At 44.5% G+C, this 20653-nt stretch overlaps 1 protein-coding gene and 1 long non-coding RNA gene across 8 annotated transcripts in view; one reads left to right on the top strand and one right to left on the bottom strand.

The window, feature by feature from the left end:
- LOC130852546 (uncharacterized) overlaps positions 1–9109 on the bottom strand; it is a 115122-nt gene extending 106013 nt beyond the window's left edge. Inside the window, exon 1 of the long non-coding RNA XR_009053376.1 lies at positions 8418–9109. This is a non-coding gene — a long non-coding RNA (uncharacterized LOC130852546). The remainder of the gene's footprint in view (positions 1–8417) is intronic.
- A 158-nt stretch (positions 9110–9267) lies between these two features.
- The window catches only part of CCDC88C (coiled-coil domain containing 88C), a 130477-nt gene continuing 119091 nt past the window's right edge, over positions 9268–20653 (top strand). For 4 of the 7 annotated variants that reach the window (XR_009053288.1, XR_009053287.1, XR_009053289.1 and 1 more), the window contains exons 1-3: positions 9271–9543; positions 10294–10394; positions 18983–19091. Coding sequence is in view for 4 of the 7 variants with exons in the window: in XM_057732674.1 (XP_057588657.1) it covers positions 9484–9543; positions 10294–10394; positions 18983–19091 (270 nt within the window). In the remaining 3 variants the exon portion in view is untranslated. Of the gene's footprint in view, positions 9544–9593; positions 9689–10293; positions 10395–18982; positions 19092–20653 lie in introns of those variants that run through there. The other 3 variants (XM_057732671.1, XM_057732673.1, XM_057732672.1) reach the window with 3 other exon arrangements.

Below are 20653 nucleotides of genomic sequence, written 5' to 3'. Positions count from 1 at the left end.
AAAGCTAATGGAAACAATAAAGGAAACATTTCAGTTTCAGTAGGAAAGTAGGGTGTGTGTTTTCAGTAAAGAAGTTATGAGGAATGGAATTACATTTTATCAAGGGAAAATGAAGAAGGTCTGACTTACAGGTTGTTTCTGAATGGGAAAATAAAGTGATGGATACACGCAGTGAGGAAAGGTTTTTGGAAAGTGGACCCTGAGAAAAGAGTTTTGTGCATGGTTAGGATTGACTAATGTTAAAATAAATTTAATTGAGTAAATGAATTTTAGAAGTAAGCGGGTGCTAAACTTGAATTTGGTTTTTCTCTCTCTTAACAGGACAAGATTTCTTAAAATGTTGAGCTGCCTCTGATAACAGATTTCAAGTTTACTTTTTAAGTGATCTGTTCTGTATTTGCTTTTGAAATCTTTCATTGTTACTCTGCCTAAGTGAATAACAATTGCTTCACAAGTGACCTGTGATCCTATCTGAGTATTCTAAATCCTTTTTGATATTTTTTTTTGGACAAAACTTCCTAAATCAAAATGAAATCCTTCTGACCTCTACCTAACTTTGGGATGCTTTAAAGGGACCCTGAAACATCCCAAAGAGAGATATTAAGCTAATTATGTTCATTGGGTATGCTGAATTACACTGGAAGTATTGTCAAACGAGTAATAAATCTTAAGTTATATTGTATGGCAAAGGTTACTAATATATATATTCTAGAAATTATACAAAGTACCTAAAATTCTGATATGTCTTGGTAAAATGTTATCAGTCGTAATTCTAGTCATTTTCTTAAAGTGTTGTATGTTACAGCAGTAACCAAGTTACTTTGTCAACTGCATTGTAATCAGATTTAAACATGCCTTCTTGAGTCTTTTGTCATTATAGACACAGTTTAATTCCCATGCCTTTGCAAAAGTGCCTCCTCTTCAAGAAGATTTATAGAAAGGACTTTTGGATAAACACAAGTTTCTGACTTTCAGCCCGTAATGCTGAACTGGGTAAGAAACTGAAGAATTCTAATGAGAAGCCTGATGGTTTCATACAGCTGTTAACAAAAAGGATTAGTTACACAGGACTGAGTGAACTGGTCAACAAGGTTACAAATTTTATGGTTTCTATCTGAAAAAATTAGTGGTATAAATTTGTTTCCCAGGTGTAAGGAAAAGCTTCCCCTCAAACTAATTATGACTTACAGTAATTTGGTAAATTATATCTTTGTAAGTAGGGTTGAAACATTTATCTTTTCTTTCTATCTGTTCCCTCCAGACATTGGAAACTCTTAGGTTCCCAGCAGCTTTATCAGATAAATTAGGAAGGCTACGTCACTAACAGGTACAGAAAACGCAAGGTATTTTGGGGACCTTGGAAAGGGAGGAATTCACCTAGATCTGTTAGGCAAAATCTGTGGTAAGTCCTTGGCATAACTTTCCCAGCTCTGAGAGGTCTTTTAAAAGTCCAGTCTGAGACTCCTTATAAGAGTTTCAGCAAGCAAAAAGCCTACATAATCAATTATAGTTATATAAATTATCAGGCCAAGTTTATTGAGACCAGATTTATTTTGTAAACAAATTAGTCTTAATTTGGTTATATTTGGTAGAAATGAGGGTAATTTTAGAGAGAAAAAAATTATGTTTCAATAAATATTAAATTCCAGTTTTGTTAATGGAGATCTGTATTTACTAAGGCTCATCTCCCAGATACTTCCTTGCTGTTATATTAATGTAAAGTTTATTTGAATTATAAAAGGACACTCTAAGTTTGTTTCTAAAGCTTATCTCAGTAATTACCTTTGGATGAAGATCAGATGCCCCGTGACCTGTAACCAGGGGCAATAACTATGTATATTGGAAAAGACATCATTTAAAGGACTAACAACCCAGATGGAAAGGTCCTCACCAGGAGCTCTTAACTAGCTCACTCACAGTGAAACTGAAGGGAACTGACTCTTGGATTAATTTCCACTTGCAAAAGGCCTCTACACTGGACTGGCCTATAGAGAAGATGGCTGACCTCAAACTCACCTTAAATAATGCTTAAACTACACTCACACTAGGATAAGAAGACGACAACATCAGAAGCAGACAGCTAGCCCAAGATCCTGGACCTGACTCCTGTAATCATTCATAACCTTTTTTTGACTTCTTGGACCTTTGCATATGAATCAAATGTTTTTCTATCATGGACACAATCCTACGCTAGTTTTAAAAATCAATCCAATTGTTGGGTCTGTGGTCAATTACCTGTGTCTAGTACTTCTGGATTACCTTGGTGGATTTCCCTACTCCAAGGCTCTAAGTGGATGGCCCTTAGGAAATTTATTTTAGAAGAAAGAAAGTTCAGTCCTGTTCAGGCTACTCTTGATATTACTAGATGGCATTCCCTCACCTAGCCAATTAATAATACCTGCTCTGACCCTGGCCATAAATATGAATTTTCCTCTAAAGTTATTACTCAAGGTCAATCAGAGCAACAAGCAAAATTTCAGCCAAAGGATAAAACCTCCTATGATTATGGGGTGGATTTATGTGGTTAACACCTGGCTATGGTCATTTAAGTTTTAAGGCCCCCCTTTATCTTGGGAAGTATTAAATTATACCAAGGACAACCAGCCTAGTAACACTAGGAAGTTGGGCTGGGTGCCTTATGGATGGTGCCAATATATAATTTCCCTGAAAGATAAGGACTGGTACAGGACAGACTAAGTCAGACCACCTGGGATATACTGGGCTGCACCTAATGGAAGTTCTTGGCTTAATTTTTACTTATGACTTTAATAATACAGCTAGCTATGTTATTTACATTTTGCCTGTCTTTACAAGATTATCATTTCTGTGACTGAAGCTCCAACAAAAATAATGATGACTAGGCGACTTGAAGCAGTTGATCAAATATATGGTTCTGTATGCAATCAATGATTATAATAGTGTAACTCTAGATATCGGAAGATGTAATAAGAAGGAATTTTTTTCCTGGACCATAACAGGCTAGTAAGACAAGTACTCCAGAGATCTTTGACTATTAAGACCTAGTCCAGGGACTTCCCTGTTGGCGCAATGGTTAAGAATCCGCCTGCTAATGCAGGTGACACGGGTTCAATCCCTGGGCCAAGAAGATCCCACATGCTGTGAAGCAACTAGGCCCGTGTACCACAACTACTGAGTGTGCACTCTAGAGCCCGCAAACCACAACTACTATGAGCCGGCATGCTGTAACCACTGAAGCCCACGTGCCTGGAGCCTGTGCTCTGCAACAAGAGAAGCCACCGCACTGAGAAGCCCACGCACCACAACGAAGAGTCGCCCCCGTTCACCGCAATTAGAGACAGCCCACGCGCAGCAATGAGACCCAACGCAGCCATAAATAAATACATACATGCATACCTAGCCATATTGAGTGGCCTATCAGCAAAATCTTTGCCACACCTAGGAATGAGCTGTCCTAGCACTGGAGGATGAAATGGTCATGAAATGCCTCCCAAAGCGTGCTTGAATGTATGACCACGAGGGAGTCCTGTCAACTACAAGCTGGCACTTGCCATCTACCTGTATAAGGATTAAATCAGGTGCCGCCGCAGCTGCTGACCTTCAACACCCCCTGAAAGGAATTCAGAGTGGAGACCAGGAAGGAGGCACTAGGTGCTCTGAGAAAATCTGGCAGAACAGGTCTGCAGACAGGTATTTTCAGGAGCTGATTTTATGAGCCCAATCCTTGCCTCTCCTCATATCTAGAAAAGCACTAAATTCCCTCATGGTGACATCTGCTCCTCATGACCAGCAGTCACCCTCACGAGACCTTCTGCAAAAATATGTGTTGAATTGCATGTACTCCCCCTTCACCAAAATCACATACATATTGACCTTCCTCCCCTACCTCTTTGGGGCAGTTTCTCAGAGCTACCTGAACTGCTGTCTCCCAGGCTGCAGTCCTCATTTTGCCCCAAATAAAATCTAACTCGCAACTCTCACATTGTGCATTTTTTTTTAAGTCAACAAGAGTGGAAATACATGCAATACAGACTAAAAACACAATAGAAAAGATCAATAAAACTAAGTGCTAGAAGTCGGTTCTTTGAAAAGATAAAATTGGCCAACCTTCAACTAGACTGATCAAGAAAAAAAGAGAGGAATCAAAAAATAAAATCAGAAGTTAAAAAGGAGACAACTGATAGAAAGGATGGTAAGAGACTACTATGAACAACTATAGAAGAACAAATTGGACAACCTAGAAAAAAAATGAGTAAATTCCTAGAAACATACAACCTTCCAAAACTGAATCATGAAGAAATATAAAACCTAAATAAACCAACCATTAGTAAGAAGATTGAATCAGTAATCAAATACTGCCCCAAAAAACAAAAGTCTAGGACCAGACAACTTCACTGGTGAATTCTACCAAAACACTCAAAGAATAAATATCAATCCTACTCAAACTCTTCCAAAAATAAGAGGAAGAAACACTTCCAAACTCATTTTATGAGACCAGCATAACCCTGATACCAAAACCAATTAAGGATACAACAAGAAAATTACAGACCAATATCACTGATGAACAAATTTGCAAAAATCCTCAATAAAATATGAGCAAGCCAAATTCAACTATACATTAAAAGGATCATATCCATTATCAGTGGGATCATTCCAGGGATGCAATCACAGTTCACTGTCTGCAAATCAATGTGATACACCACATTAATAAAATGAAGGATAAACATCATATATGCAGAAAAAGCATAAATTCAATATCTGTTGATGTTAAAAACTCTCAACAAAGTGGGTAGAGAGGAAATATACCACAACATAATAAAGGTCATCTATGACAAGGCCATGGCTAACATCATACTCAGTTGGGAAAAGCTGAAAGCTTTTCCTCTAAAATGAGAAATGAGATAAAGATGCCTACTCTTACCACTTTTTTTCCAACATGGTATTAGAAGTCCTAGACAGAACAATTAGGCAAGAAAAAGAAATAAAAGGTATCCAAATCAGAAAGGAACAAGTAAAACTTACCGTTGGCAGATGACATATTGTATATGGAAAATCCAAAGGACCCTGCCAAAAAAATTATTAAACCAATAACGAGTTCAGTAAAGTTGCAGGATACAACATCAATACACAAAAATCTGCTGCATTTCTATATACTAATAACTATCAGAAAGAGAAATTAAGGAAATAATCCCACTTAAAACTGCATTACAAAGAATAAAATATTTAGGAATAAATTTAACGAAGGAGGTGAAAGACCTATATACTGAAAGCTATTAAGACATTGATAAAAGAAATCAAAGACACAAATAAAATGGAAAGATATTCCATGTTCACGGATTGGAAGAATCGGTATTGTTAAAATGTCCAAACTCCCTAAAGCAATATACAAATTCAATGCAATCCCTATCAAACTTCCAGTGGCACTTTCCACAGAAATAGGAAAAAATAATCCTAAAATTTACATGAAACTACAAAGACCATGAATAGCCAAAGCAATCTTGAGAAAGAAGAACAAAGCTGGAGGAATTATGCTTCCTGATTTCAATATTACAATGCTGTAATAATCACAATAGAATGGTATTGAATGAGAACATCTCATATGTCAATGGAACAGAATAGAGAGTCCAGAAATAAACCCACCCATATATGGTCAATTCTTTTATGACAAAGGAGCCAAAAATATGCAATGGGAAAAGGACATTCTCTTCAACAAATGGTGATGGGAAAACTGGATAGCTACATGCAAAAGAATGAAACTAGACCCCTATCTTATACCATACAGAAAAACTAACTCAAAATAGATTGAGTTGAATGTAAAACCTGAAAACAATAAAATTCTTAGAAGAAAACACAGGCAGTAAGCTTCTTAACATCAGTCTTGGTGATGACTTTCTAGATCTGACACCAAAAGCAAAGGCAATAAAGGCAAAAATAAACTCAGACTAAAAAGGTTCTTCACAGCAAAGAAAATTATCAACAAAATGAAAGGCAACCTATGGAATGGAAGAAAGTATTTGAAAATCATATATCTCATAATGGGGTTAAAATCCAAAGACAAGTCAACAGAAAAAAAAACCCCAAATAACCCAATTTAAAAAATGGGCAAAGGACCTGAACAGACATTTTTCCAAAGAAGATAGATGAATGGCCAACAGGTACATGAAAAGATGGTCAACATCACTATAATCATCAGGGAAATGCAAATAAAAAATACGAGAGATCACTTCACACCTGTTAGAATGGCTAGACTCAGAAAGATAAGAGACAACAAAGGCTGGCAAAGATGTCAAGAAAAGGACCCTTGTGAAAGGTTAGTGGGTCTGTAAACCAGTACAGCCACCATGGAAAACAGTATGCAGGTTCCTAAAAATATTAAATATAGATCTACCATATGATCCAGCAATCCCACTTTGGGATATGTACCAAAAGAATCAAAAGCAGGGTCCTGAAGAGATACTTGTACACCCATGTTCACAGTAGCATTATTCACAATAGCTAAAACACGGAAGCAACCCCAGTGTCCATCCACTGATGAATGGATAAGCAAAATTCAATATATACATACAATGGAATATTATTCAGCTTTAAAAAGGAAGGAAATTTTGCAATATGCTACAACATGGATGAATCTTGAGGACATTATGCTAAGTGAAATAAGCCAGTCACAAAAAGACAAATTACTGTATGATTTCACTTAGAGTGGTCAAAACAATAACGACAAAATAGAATTAGGTGTGTCAGGGGCTAGAGGGAGGGAGAATGGAAAGTTAGAGGTACAGAGCCAGATTTACAAGATGAAAGAGTTACAGGGATGGATGGCAGTGAGGACTGCTCAACGAAGTGAATGTATTTAATACTACTGAACTGTACACTTAAAAACAGTTAAGATGGTAAATTTTGTTACCTGTATTTTAACACCAAAAAATTTAATTATCAAATTAATATATGCTCATTATAACAAAAAGTAATTACAAAAAACATTAACAAATAGCCAGTCTCCCCTCTCCTCAAAATTATACAAATTATTTAAGCTCCTATCAAATTACAGAGATGCCATTAGCTTACATCGCTGAGCCAGCACTTTCTGAAAAGGGAAGAAAATTCCTTTATCAGAATGAACAACACAATTAAAATACTGCTTCTAAGAAGCAATGTATAAAGCAAAGAAATTATTTTTCATGCAGAAGTGAACAAGAAAAAAGGGTTAAGTCTCAGACAGAGTGAAAGCTGTCTTTCTGCTCTGGAGGGATGGGCAGGGCATAGTGGGCTGCTGCTTGGTGGTTAGTGCACGGTCTGTGTGCTTGCTTCCTGAAGCTTATGCTCCAATCCGATGGAGACTTAGGGGAAACAATTCTTACTAAAGTAGTGGTAGAAGGGGGCAAAATATGAGGAGACAGGAAGATACCTTTATAGACCCTTTTACATGCATCACAACCTCAAAATTACCCTGTAAAGTCATACAGGGAAAATGTTCTTATTCTGATTTTCTGGAGTAAAAGGATTTCTAGGAAGTGCCTCCTCCAGGTCATCCAACCCTTTGAAGTCTTTCACTCCTGCAACCTGGACACCGTCCAGTTTACCTGACACCCTGCCTCAGGTAGGAACAAGGATGCTGAGCCAGTTCCTTCCTAGTAAGGTGAGTTGGGGTTGACCCAATGAACTGCTGATGTATCAACGATGATAAATCAACACAGCAGCTAACTGACCCAAAACAGAAATTCCTGACATGTTTGTGGCCCAGGGACTGTCCACATCCTCAGGGACAAATTCTCTCACCAGGAAGGGAAATGTCTTACCACAAACGTCAGAAAGCATTTGTCCAATGTATTTCTTAGTGTGAAAGATTATGCTTATCAAATAACTTTAAAGATCACCTCCTTGCCTTTCCAGAAGAGTTGGGGTTAATGTGAAGAAAATTTTGGCAGCACAGAACAGGGGACCTTCTAAACAAAGATGGACCAGATACACATTTTACCTATTTTCCAACTGATTTTACGATACAGGCGATTAAGGAATTAAGAAATTAACGAATTTCTGGCGCGAAAGAAAACCACATAAGCCCGAATGTTTAGTTTTCCTGCAGTCTCCCGCTTTTCTGTCACCCTGACTTTCACACTTCTCTTTAGGGACCCCTAGCCGACACAGCTACTGGGAACGCAATCTCACCCCCTCACCAGCTCAACAAGGTACCGCAGAACTCAACTGCAATACCACACTTCACCGGCAGATGCCGCAGCCCCAACACTTGACAAGAGTCCATTAATGACAAGCAAGCCAGCAGCCATTTAATGCCTACTGTATACTTGCCAACGATTACCCTAGGCGCTTTCAGGTCAAGCCCGCCCCATGGGCTCATCTGGGAAACGCGTGAGGATTCCATTAGTTAAATCGTATACGGTGTTTTGAACAATGACTGAATCGTAGTGTGAAATTATTACCGGCCCAAGGTGAGGTGGGGGTCCACCGCAGCCGGCTCAGCAGGGAGGTCTGCGTCTGGGCCCAGGGCTTGCTTTCCATCCCGTTGGGGCACTTGTCCTTTCTCCTGTCGCCTACCACCAAGCTGCTGCTACTGTCCTCCACGTTGTACCGGGAATGTGGCTCCCCTCCAGCAAAGTGGCGGTGGTGCTGGGGGTGGAGGGAGGGGGGTCACAGTTGGGGCGGGTCCAGATTGGGGCGTCCACATCCTCGCTTTCCTGCGGGAACTTCTCCAAGGCGGACAGCCTGGGAGGTGGCACGGTGGGGCGCAAGAGGTCGCGCTCCTCCCGTCTAAGCTCAACACAAACTTTCCTCCTTTGACTTCCGGGCCTGCGCCGCGCCCCACCAGCCCGCGAGCCGGACCTTGGCACCTGGGGCACGCGGGCTTGGCCCTCCCGCCACGGAGCAGGGCGGGGCCTCGGCGGCACCTGGGAGGCTCCGCGCGGCCGACGGGCTGCACCTGCCTGGGGCCGCCAGTCGCGGGCGGGTGGGCTCCGCGGGGCCCGGGTCGGCTTCGGCTGGCGGGGCGCCCCGGCCCCCTCCCGGGGAGGCACAGGCCGGGACCCACGCTCCAGCGCTGCGGCGCGCACTCGGCGCCGGGGCAGGGGCGCCGACGCACGCGCGCGGCGAGGAGCCACGTGCTGGGGCCCCCAGCGCGCGGAGACGGCGCGCGGCGTGGGCGCGCCGCAGCCGGGACGCCCCCTCTCCCTGCACACGTGCGGGCCGCCGCCCCGCGCAGCCGCGCCCGGCCCCGGCCCCGCGAGGCGGCGCGCAGACCGCCCAGGGCCGCCGAGGGGCGGGGCCGCTGCGCGCATTGTTCCTCCCCGAGCGGCGGGCCCTCCCCTTCCCCCAGCCCCGGGCGAGGCGCAGGGCCGCCGAAGCCGCGGAACGTGGGCTCGCGCCCCGCCTTTGTCTCCCGGGCGCGAGCCGCCGTAGCCCCGCGCCCGCCGCTCGCTGCCGGAGCCGCTTTGTGCCGCGGCGCGGGGGACGGGGGCCGCGGGGCGCGGAGCCGGCGGGCGCAGCCTCAGCATGGACGTGACCGTCTCGGAGCTCATGGAGCTCTTCCTGCAGAGCCCGCTGGTGACCTGGGTGAGTGTGCCCGGCTCCCCGCCCCATTGTTGGGGCGCCGGCTCCTCTCCCGCCCGCCCGCAGTCGCAGCAGAGCCGACCCGGCCGGGGCCGCGGGTAGCCCCTGGATGCGGAGGACTCATCGAGTGCCCCCGGCCGGGGTCGGGGTCAGTGTCCCGGGGTCCGGGGGTGTTTCCAGCTGTGGAGCCGGCGCGCCCGGCGCAGGACCCCGCCGCGCTCTCGGCCCGGCCGGGGGCTGAGCGGGTACACCTGTTCCCGCCCGGGCTCTGGGCTGGCGGTCTTGGAGCGACAGGGTCCCAGTGGCCACCCTGGCCCCCGTGGCCTGACCGCTCGAGAAAAGGACCCTCTCCCCCAAAACATCCTCCTGTCGTTTCTGAACCCCTGAGACCCAGTGGGTGGATGGCGGTGGGGATTAGGGGGTTCCCAGTGAGAACGTGTAGAGGCTCGGGTGGGCGCAGTGATTTCCAATGGATTTGAGACGTGAGAAATTTATTGAAAAGTCCCTTTTATTTATTTTTTCCGCTCTGAGACGCCAGAGAAAAGTGGCGAGGAAGTTTTCTTTCTGCTGTCTCGCGTCTGTTGCCTGGCGCGGGGAGGGGAGCGAGGCCCTGGAGCGGGGTTCTGTTGAAGGGTGGGTGGCCGTGGGTGACCCCCTTCTGCCCATAGGGGCTCTGCCCGCCTGGAGAGCTTTATAGACTGTGCGCATGGGAGTGACTTTTCCTGCCTTTCTCTCCGCGTCCGGTCCCTGCAGGTGAAAACTTTTGGCCCCTTTGGAAGCGGCAACCAGGACAACCTGACAATGTACATGGATTTAGCGGACGGCATCTTTTTGAACCAAATCATGTTACAAATGTAAGTTATCTCCGGGAAGGAAGGAAGGCATGAATGATGCCTCAGAAAGTCAAATTTAAAGTTGTAGAAATGGAGTGTGAAGCTGCACTGGAGGGTATCTCAGTGGGGCCACTGCTATGTCAGTATTAATATGTCTTTTCCCCGTTTGTGGGGTGTGAAGAACTCCAGGACAGTGGGTTGGCAGCTTGTTTGATGAAGAGAATTTGAAATTGACTGTCATCCACATGGTGTAGATAGTGCAATTGACTTCAGACTCAGGGACTTAATTGTTGTTTGAGCAATGACACCGAAAAAAAACCCCTTTCTTTTTGGGGTCAAGGAACTGTAACGGAGAGTGTCTGGTTACAGGAAGTGTCGGGTGGGACCCGAGCATCCGTGAGTGACTATAAAGTTTCTTTCGAGATCAGGACGCCTGTGTTTCTGAGCTCCCTTTCATCTTCTGTGTCCAGTTGCCCCAGAGCAAGTGCAGTTGGTTAAGTCCCTTCTCATGAACTGGATTCAAAGTTACTGTGTTGGGAGACGCACAGGGAGCCAGAATACTCTGGTGCTGTTTATCTTGAAGCATGAGGCTTAAACAGGGTCTTGGTGGAAGTTACACTTGCTAGCATATTTGACCACATCCTTTCCTGTTGCTGAATTCTGCAGAGCCTGTCTGATTGACAGCCTGCCACATATAGGTGTTGGGTCCTGCCACTGCATTCTGTTTTTAACTCAGAAACTGCAGGGAGCATATTGGAACTGAGTGTCAGTATGATTCACAGGCACTTGAAGCAAAATAAAACATCCTCATGTTCTCTGTGAATCGGGCCCTTATGCTCACCTGCAGATAAGCAAATTGTCTTAGTTGAGCCTTGAAGCCATTAGCTGATGAGAGTCAGCTCCGTTTGTGGCCCGCGTGGGAGGATGAGTGGTCAGCTTTGGTATATTCAGAAAGTAGTTTAAATAGACCTACCTACAAAGATCTAGTCTAAAACATTTCCTGAGAACATTGCTCCTCTGGTTTAATAAGTTACTTGATGTCGTGTTATGGGAGAGACATCTCACTCTTAATGGTTTTTTATAAGGTACTGCCAACGTTACCAGTCTTGAGTTTGATTAGATTCTAAAAAGACAAATCTGTTGTCGTCTTTGGCAGCACTTGTCCCAAAACACTGATGAGAAGGTGTTCTCCTGGGGTTGTCTCGTAGCATATTCAAGTTTTGGCAGCTCGTCCCGCCTCATCCTGTTAGACCCCCAGAAGTGCTGGATTTCACTGGTGCAGCAACCAGTGAAACTTTGACCTGTCCTGTTTAATTAAAAAAACCAGCAGTATCCCCAGCCTTTTCATTCAGCTTTTACACCCAGGCGAGGGGAGAACAAAAGCCCTGGGACTGTTTCTCTTTCTTCCCTGACCTTTGGAATTCCTGAAGCGTTTACCACTTGCTTGTAAATCAGGAAAGCCTGTTGGACCATTCCTTTGAGAAATGCCAGCTCATCACTTGTTCACACTTGGCCCACAGCTAAATTCAGTTTGAAGGGCTTCTCCCTTCTCCTTGACAATTTTACGTGTTATTTTATCCTCTGTGATGTGCCAAGGTAATCGTTCTGGAAGTGGGAACTGGTACATTTGCAGCTCTTCAGGCCGCAAGCAGTGCTTCGGAGTCCTCTGGCCAGGGTTAGGCACTGAGGAGGGGACAGTGGCTGGGTGGCTTTCCAGAAGGAGGAAATCAGAGAGGGAGAGGCACCAACAGCATGCAGTTTACTGACTGGGTGATGGAGTAACCCTACCCCAGGTGATAGAAATCAGAGCATTGTTTGCTCTTGGAAGTGGGTAGGGATTGCCCAGAAAGGGGGCATAAGGGAACTTCTGAGGGTGGTAGAGATGTTCCGTATGTTAACTGGAGTATATTTCATCTTTCAGAACTCATCAAGGTGTAACTTAAGATATAGGCATTTCACCCTACATAAAAATTACCTCAGGGGGACTTCCTTGGTGGTCCAGTGGTTAAGACTCTGCACTTCCAATGTGGGAGGTGCTGGTTTGATCTCTGATTGGGGAACTAAGATCGCACTTGCCAAGTGTTGTGGCTAAAAAAAAAATTATCTCAAAAAAAAAAAAAAAAAAAAAAAAACCAGAATGTCAACCCTAGTGTTGAAAACCTAGGTAGCCAGCTTGGGTTCATACCCTAGGTCTCTCGCATGCAAGTGTTGTGACGCTGGGCACATCACTCAACATCTCAGTTTCCTTGCCTGTAAAGTGGGAAGGAAAGTACCTCTCTTAAGAGATTGTTGTGAGGATTAAATGATGTTAGCACTTAGCACAGTGTCTGCCCCTTAATAGGTATTGGCATTAGTTATGTAGTTATGTATCCAACTTCTTAATCCAGAAAGGATTTGGGGCACCCCCTAAGAGATCTTTTTTTTTTTCCCCAGTCTGCCTTTCTCCTACATTCCTAGTTGCCTAGATTACTGCATTCTTCTTAGCCTTAGCCCTCTCCCAACGAGATCTAGGGCAAAACTGGGCTCTGGGACCCACATCCTAGCCCCATATCCAACACTACTTAAGCCAAGCCTGTTTTCACTTCTGCCAAGTGGAGACATGTCAGGCTAAGTAGCAGCTAAGTGATAAGGCTGCTTTGCCTTATCTCCCATTCAAGTAGCCCCAACTGTGTGCAGTTAGCCTATTTTGATAAATTCTCTCCAAGTTGGTAGGACCTGAGAAAATTGCAGAGAGCAGTGTGCTAACCTGTTGCTGGAGCCCAGATAAGAGGCGTGTTACCTAACACTTCAGAGCCATATGGAGGCTGGGTGGGGGGGAGGGGGGCACGTGACTGCACCTGGGCATTGTCTCTGGCAACTGAAGACGGCTGCGGTAGTAGTCTCTCGGCCTTGGCCTCCTGGTGACATCAGTGCCTGGAAGCAGGAAAGCCCTGTGGGCTCAGCTTTCAGGGGAGGCCCAGGTCTAGGAGAATTCCTGAATGAACGTGAGGCATTGAGTGGTGTGGATGGAGATGCATGGGAAAGCTTGCTGAATAGCTTCTCTGTAAATGCTGTTTCTCTGGGTGCCTATTGGTACCCAAGGGAAAAACAGGGTGTCTGGTTCACTTTGGACACATTTTTTTCACGGTCTCATGGGAAAATTAAGAGCTTTGAATGTAACATCAGGCAGACAAGTTCACATCCTCCCTCTGCCACTTACCAGGGCTCTTACCTTGGGCAGTTTGCTTAAACTCTCTAAGGCTCAGTTTCCTGATCTGTAATAAGGGGAGGTGATGTTTTATAGATTTGGGGGAGATTGAATAAGATTATGCATGTATAGAAAATGCCAACAAATGTCAATCATCATGATTGTTAGAGTGAGCCCAGAGCTGGGTTTGTGTGTGTGTGCCCGGTGTGTATCTGTACACGTGAGAGTGGACCCCTGAACTGATGCAGTGGCTGTTGAGTGCAGTTGGGAACTTGGGACTGAGGCTGAGAGCTTGTGCCTAGGCAAGCCCTGCATTAAATCCAACACTATTTGCTTTGTACAGACTCCTTTCTAACCCCTTGTGCTAGCTGCAAAATTACAGATAATATATTAATTATTCAGAAGTTGAAAATATCCTCAGGCCAATGAGAGAGTTTCTTAGGCTTCTGAAAAAGCAGGATTATCTGAAGGATAATTTTTTTCCTTAGTGTGCTGGAAAAGGAGTTATGTTCCCATTTTGCAGGTGTAAAAGGTGAGGATAAAGGGGCAGACACTCGTTAGTTGAATGAGTTTGTGTTGGTGCTAGAGGGTTGGCGCAAAAAGGATTTTTACTCATGAGCTTAAGTGATATTCTTTCATGGCTGCAGCATATGACACTCTTCATGGGGCCTTTGAGTCTGTAAAAATTACACAAAAAAATTCATGTTCATTGTAGGAAGGTCGGAACATACAGAAGAGAAAAATAAAAATTGCCTATAATTTTACCATGTCGAGGTAGCAGTATTAATATTTTGGTGTCTCCCAGATGTTATCTATGGTATATATGTATAATATATGTTCCTAATGTATTTTTATACAAATTTGCACTCAGGTTGCTGTTTAACACCTTTTTTTGACCTTTGATAGATTATCAACATCTCCATCATCTGTATCAAACATAGTTTCTCGAGTCAGGGTTTTTAGGGGTTTTTGTTTGTTTGTTTTTGGATTCAGTTTTAAATTTAGGAAGTCTTTGAAATACGATGAAAAGTTGGGGGGCTGGCCTTTTCACAAAGGAGGGAGGCAAGGTTGCTATAACTCTAAATTATAGTTCTCTTTAAAATTTTAGGGAGAGTTGATTTCTTTTTTTCAAGTTAGAAGCTTTTATGGAAAGAAAGCCCTGGGGGCCCCACACTTTGCACTTGTATCTCTTCGAGTTTGGACAAGTCTCTCTCCTGTCCTCTGACATCCTGAGGCGTTGTTGGGCTTTTGCGTTCTAGGGCTGTCATATAAAGAAGATCCTTATTATTAATGATAGCTTTCAGGGAAACAGTCTTGCAGTAGTTCTATGAAGTCCTGTTCCTGGGATCAAGAACTATGTACCAAGTTTGCCACCGCAGACCTGTCCTTTCTAGAATGATAACCTTTTAGGGCTGGAAGGATCCTCTGGTCCTCTTGCACGTGAGCACAGTGGGGCCCCGAGAACTTTGGCCAGGCCTGGGCCCCATTTTCACACCAGAATCAGTAGCTCCTGACGCATTTCCTGCTGAGGGACGGTGGGGTTCACGCAGTGCTGGGCAGAGTGAGGATGGGCCTTCCTTAACCAGAATTGACTTTTGTTTCCAATTGTTTGCTAACCTCTCTTTTACCCTGAGAGCCTTAGTTAAAGGAGGGAGTGTTAGTGATCGTGATAATTAGTCCAATTATTCGTGTAGTAAACGTGAGCTCTTTTGGAGTGTTATTTCAATTAGCTCTTGTTTCCCAGAACTGAGGGTTTACAAAAGCTGGGATGGTCAGAGACTCCCCCACCGCACCTGACGGCCTCCCAGGCTTGTCCAGGTCCTCCGGCTTCAGGCGCTCCTTGGCGCGGGTCCCTCTGATTTGCTGAAAGCTGGGACTACCATGACAACAAAACAGAAAAAGCCATGCGTGTTCTCTAAGTTCTGCTATTTTAAGAAGCACGTTCGTCACTGTATGAAATTTCTTCTCATCTCTTAAGGTGTCTATAGTAAAGGGAAGAGAATTGCACCCTTAAGATAAATTACTTTGTCCTGCTAGATACACTTTTCTAGCTAAAATGCCTTTGCGGTTTAAATTCTGAATGCCTCCTCTGCTGCTACATTAATTTACATGAACTGTTAACCTTTATTTTCTCAGAATTAATGGCTCCAGGAGAAACAGGTAACATGTAAATGACTTGGCCAGACTCTGTTACTGTGTGGGGAACAATAAGAAACATTGTCCCAGGACAGTTGAGAAGAGGTCCTCCGGTTGCCCCCAAGGAGCCTATGTGACTGTTGTAGGGGATACAGGATGATTGAATAAAATCCGTGGCTGATTATTGCATGTGATGCATAAAGGGGTTGGCACACACACCGTACAGAGTAGGGACTCCTAGTGTTTATATCAAATATTTACTTAATGATTGAATTTTAAGCAGCTTGTGTTATTAAGAAATTGTGCTTATAGTGACATTTGAAATGATTGCTATTTTTAGATTTTTTTTCCTATTTTTCAATTTTGTGTAAGTTACTGGCTTTGAATGAGCTGAATGGCATTGAAATTGATTTGCTTAATTCCCCAAATTCCCCTTCCTGTGCTTCCATCGTCACCGTCACCATCGTCATCAAGGGGCCTGGGTACCAAGGAAGGAGGAAAAGGCCTGTCTCTCTTCCATCGCACCAGCCCCCAGGAGGCTCAGCACCCTTATCACAGGGCTCAGATGACAGATGAAACTGTGGAGACAGCCCTCATTTGAATGAAACATCCTTCGTGGTGTCTTGGGCCAGTCGAATGGCAGGGAGGGCTATGTTAGGAAAAGCAGTGCATGGTACATGGGGAGGGGGAAATGAAATCCGTTCCTTTGAGTCTGTTCTCTTCAAATAGGAAATATTTTTGACACAGAATTTTTGAGAAATGTCCTATATGTAGATGGGTGAAATTATAAATCAGTTGATTCAGATTTCTAGTTTCATCACAACCAGACCTGAGATTGGAAAATAAACGGCACTTCAGGGGTTTCCCACATGAATTATTTGTGTCTCTTTAGCATTTCTCGTAGGGTGTGTTGTACACCACATGGTGTCATAGACTCATGGTGGCAGTTTTCTGAGGTAGAATTGTGCCCCTGGAATGTAAATCACAGGCAAGACCAATTCGGTGACACAGGCAGGAGACCCATGTGAAGTGGAACGTTACCAATTCTATTGATTTATGAAGTCAGACAAGGTACCATTTTTCCCCTTTTTTTTAAGTTTATAAAAAAATTATTATTATTTTTACAAAGTGAATCAGCTGTTTTTATACATATATCCCCGTATACCCTCCCTCTTGAGCCTCCCTCCCACCCTCTCTGTCCCACCCCTTTAGGTCATCACCAGTCATCAAGTTGATCTCTCTGTGTTATGTAGCAGCTTCTCACTAGCCATCTTATTTTTACATCTGGTAGTGTATATATGTCAGTGCTACTCTCTCACTTTGTCCCAGCTTCCCCCCCTCCCCTGCCCCGTGTCCTCAAGTTCATTCTCTACATCTGCATCTTCATTCTTGCCCTGCCACTGGGTTCATCAGTTACCATTTTTTTAGATTCTATATATTTGTGTTAGCATACGGTATTTGTTTTTCTGGCTTGCTTCACTTTGTATGACAGACTCTAGGTGCATCCACCTCACTACAAATAACTCTATATCATTCCTTTTAATGGCTGAGTAATATTCCATTGTATATATGTGCCACATCTTATTTATCCATTCATCTGTTGATGGACATTTAGGTTGCTTCCATGTCCTGGCTATTGTAAATAATTCTGCAGTGAACATTGTGGTACATATTTCTTTTTAAATTATGGTTTTCTCAGGGTATATGCCCAGTAGTGGGATTGCTGGGTCATATGGTAGTTCTATTTTCAGTTTTTTAAGGAACCTCCATACTGTTTTCCATAGTGGCTGTACCAATTTACATTCCCACCAAAAGTGCACAAGGGTTCCCTTTTCTCCACAGCCTCTCCAGCATTTATTGTTTGTAGATTTTTTGATGATGACCTTTCTGACTGGTGTGAGGAGATACCTCATTGTGGCTTTGATTTGCCTTTCTCTAATGACTAATGATGTTGAGTATCTTTTCATGTGTTTGTTAGCTATCTGTATGTTGTCTTTAGAGAAATGTCTATTTAGGTCTTTGGCCCATTTTTGGATTGGATTTTTTTTTTTTTTGTATATTTTGGAGATTAATCGTTTGTCCTTTGCTTCATTGGCGAATATTTTCTCCCATTCTGTGGGCTGTCTTCTTGTCTTGTTTATGGTTTCTTTTGCTGTGCAGAAGCTTTTAAGTTTCATGAGGTCCCATTTGTTTATTTTTGTTTTTATTTCCATTATTCTAGGAGGTGGGTCAAAAAGGATCTCACTTTGATTTCTGTCATAGAGTGTTCTACCTATGTTTTCCTCTAAGAGTTTTATAGTATCTGGCCTTGCATTTAAATCTTTAATCCATTTTGAGTTTATTTGTGTGTATGGTGTTAGGAAGTGTTCTAATTTCATTCTTTTACATGTAGCTGTCCAGTTTTCCCAGCACCACTTATTGAAGAGGCTGTCTTTTCTCCGTTGTACATTCTTGCTTCCATTGTCAAAGATAAGGTGCCCATATGTGTGTAGGTTTATCTCTGGGCTCTCTATCCTGTTCCATTGATGTGTTTTTCTGTTTTTGTGCCAGTACCATGCTGTCTTGATCACTGTAGCCTTGTAGTATAGTCTGAAGTCAGGGAGCCTGATTCCTCCAGCTCCATCTTTCCTTCTCAAGATTGTTTTGGCTATTTGGGATCTTTTGCGTTTCCATACAAATCGTAAAATTTCTTGTTCTAGTTCTGTGAAAAATGCCATTGGTAATTTGAGAGGGATTGCATTGAATCTGTAGATTGCTTTGAGTAGTATAGTCATTTTCACGTTTATTCTTCCACTCCAAGAACATGGTTTTTCTCTCCATCTCTTTGTATCGTCTTTGATTTCTTTCCTCAATGTCTTGTAGTCCCCATTTCTCTCTTTCTTGATATTTCACATATTTTGCTTTGTTCAGCTTATAATCCTTTTTAATCTAGGAATATATTTTAGGGTAGGTTATTTTTATACAGGATAACTTTTGGGTCTGCACTGACACTTGGTTGTTTATGGGTGCTGCTAGCAGTGGGGACAGAAATGACATTGATTAAGGGCCTGTGGTGGGCTAGGTGCTTGGGTGGGGTTGGGGGGGGTGTGTGTGTAGGAGGTGATGTGGCTCCCTTGAGGTCCGCGGCTTGGCAGTGGCAGAATTAGGATTTGACCTGAGCCACACTTGTCACAGCTGCATGGTAACCTAGGCTTGGAGAGGACTAAATGCTCAGTAGCGGCTGGGGCAGGATAGGGGTGTGGCAGATGCTGGGATGCAATTTCCATTCTCATTTTTCCTCCCTTAGAGATCCCAGGCCAACAAATCAACGCATCAACAAGCACGTCAACAACGATGTGAACCTTCGCATTCAGAACTTGACTATCTTGGTGAGAAACATTAAGACCTACTACCAGGTAAGGCGGTCCTCCCCCTCCAGAGTTCTGCTGTGCGTCTGGCAATACCGGCATTCGAACGGTTTCCCCACAGGAAGCTGAGAGGAAATGGTGGTCAGGCATCTGCTTGTTGACACTTGGTGTGTTTGCACATGCATCCTTTTTTTTGGCATTGTGAGAAGGGTCAGAGGTGGGATCGCTTTGCTTTGTCCAGGGAATGTTCTTTGAGCCGTGTGCAAAGCATCATGCCTGGTGCCATGAGGGCCCCAGAGACGAGCCTTGGTTCGCAGCCATGGCCCAAGCCCACTGTCGAGTGGGGACTGGCTGGCACAGGCTCTGGGAGGGGCATCCTGACACGGTTATCGCCCACAGCTCAGTGAGTCTGTACAGGAGCGATTCAAAGGGTTGAGGGAGGGAAGGGACCACAGAAGGGGAATGTTCAGGCCAAATATGTAATCAGCGAGCACCCAGCTGGCAGACAGGAGCGCTGGGGGTTCTCGGTGTGGGGTGTCTGCTTGTGAAGTGCTCCCCGTATCTCACTAGCAAATAGTCGGTGGGTCAGGCAAGAGGGCCCAAAGGGGAAGAGCTGTGAAAATCCCTATCCCAGCCTTGGGAAGGTTGGGTGAGAATCTTTTCTTTTAAATTAGTTAATTTATTTTGGCTGCACTGGGTCTTTGTTGCTGTGTGTGGGCTTTCTGTAGTTGTGGAGAGCGGGGGCTACTCTTCATTGCAGGTGCGCAGTCTTCTCAGTGCAGTGGCTTCTCTTGTTGCAGAGCACGGGCTCTAGGTGCGTGGGCTTCAGTAGTTGTGACTCATGGGCTCTGTAGTTGTGGCTTGTGGGCTCAGTAGTTGTGGTTCATGGGCTGTAGAGCACAGGCTCAGTAGTTGTGACGCACGGGCTTAGTTGCTCCACGGCATGTGTGATCTTCCTGGACGAGGGATGGAACCCGTGTCCCCTGCGTTGGCAGGAGGATTCTTATCCACTGCACCACCAGGGAAGTCCCTGGGTGAGAATCTTTGATGATGTTCATGATCTTTGTATGGCCGGCATTGATGGGAGATAGATTTAAACTGTGCACCTCAGAACTTAGCAGTGAAACCTTTTTCCACCGTATTTTTCTTGAGTCCCCAGGTGAAGCCCTAGCAACGCTGATTGACTCGGGGGCTGGGGGACTCTAGCACCCTCCGCTCAGCCCCTCTTTCTCCAGGGCATCTCTGTGGGTTCCCAGGACCCCAGGGAACACAGTTTGAGAATCACTGCTCAAGAACCAGTCCCTTCCGGATTCATAATGGGATTTCACTGAGCCCTCTGCCTCTGAGACCTCTCCCAGCACTCAGCTTCCTGGGCTGTTACTTAGCCTCAGTTCTGGGGCTTGGGAGCATCTTCAGAGCATGCGGTCCCTGTCACCATAAGGAAGCCCTCCACCCCGCTGTGGCTTCCCTCTCTGCCCTCGTGCAGTGGTGTTGGTTCTGAGGTCACTGGGGTCGCTGGACAGGCCACTGGGTGGAGTTTGCACTGTGGCGTTGGGCTGTGTGCAGGATCCAGTTCCTGCAGAGGGCTGTGGTTGCTGCTGAATTTGCCA

This window comes from Hippopotamus amphibius, chromosome 4 (assembly GCF_030028045.1).
Source record: "Hippopotamus amphibius kiboko isolate mHipAmp2 chromosome 4, mHipAmp2.hap2, whole genome shotgun sequence".
Lineage (NCBI taxonomy): Eukaryota > Metazoa > Chordata > Mammalia > Artiodactyla > Hippopotamidae > Hippopotamus > Hippopotamus amphibius.
This window is presented reverse-complemented; position numbering and strand designations above follow the sequence as displayed.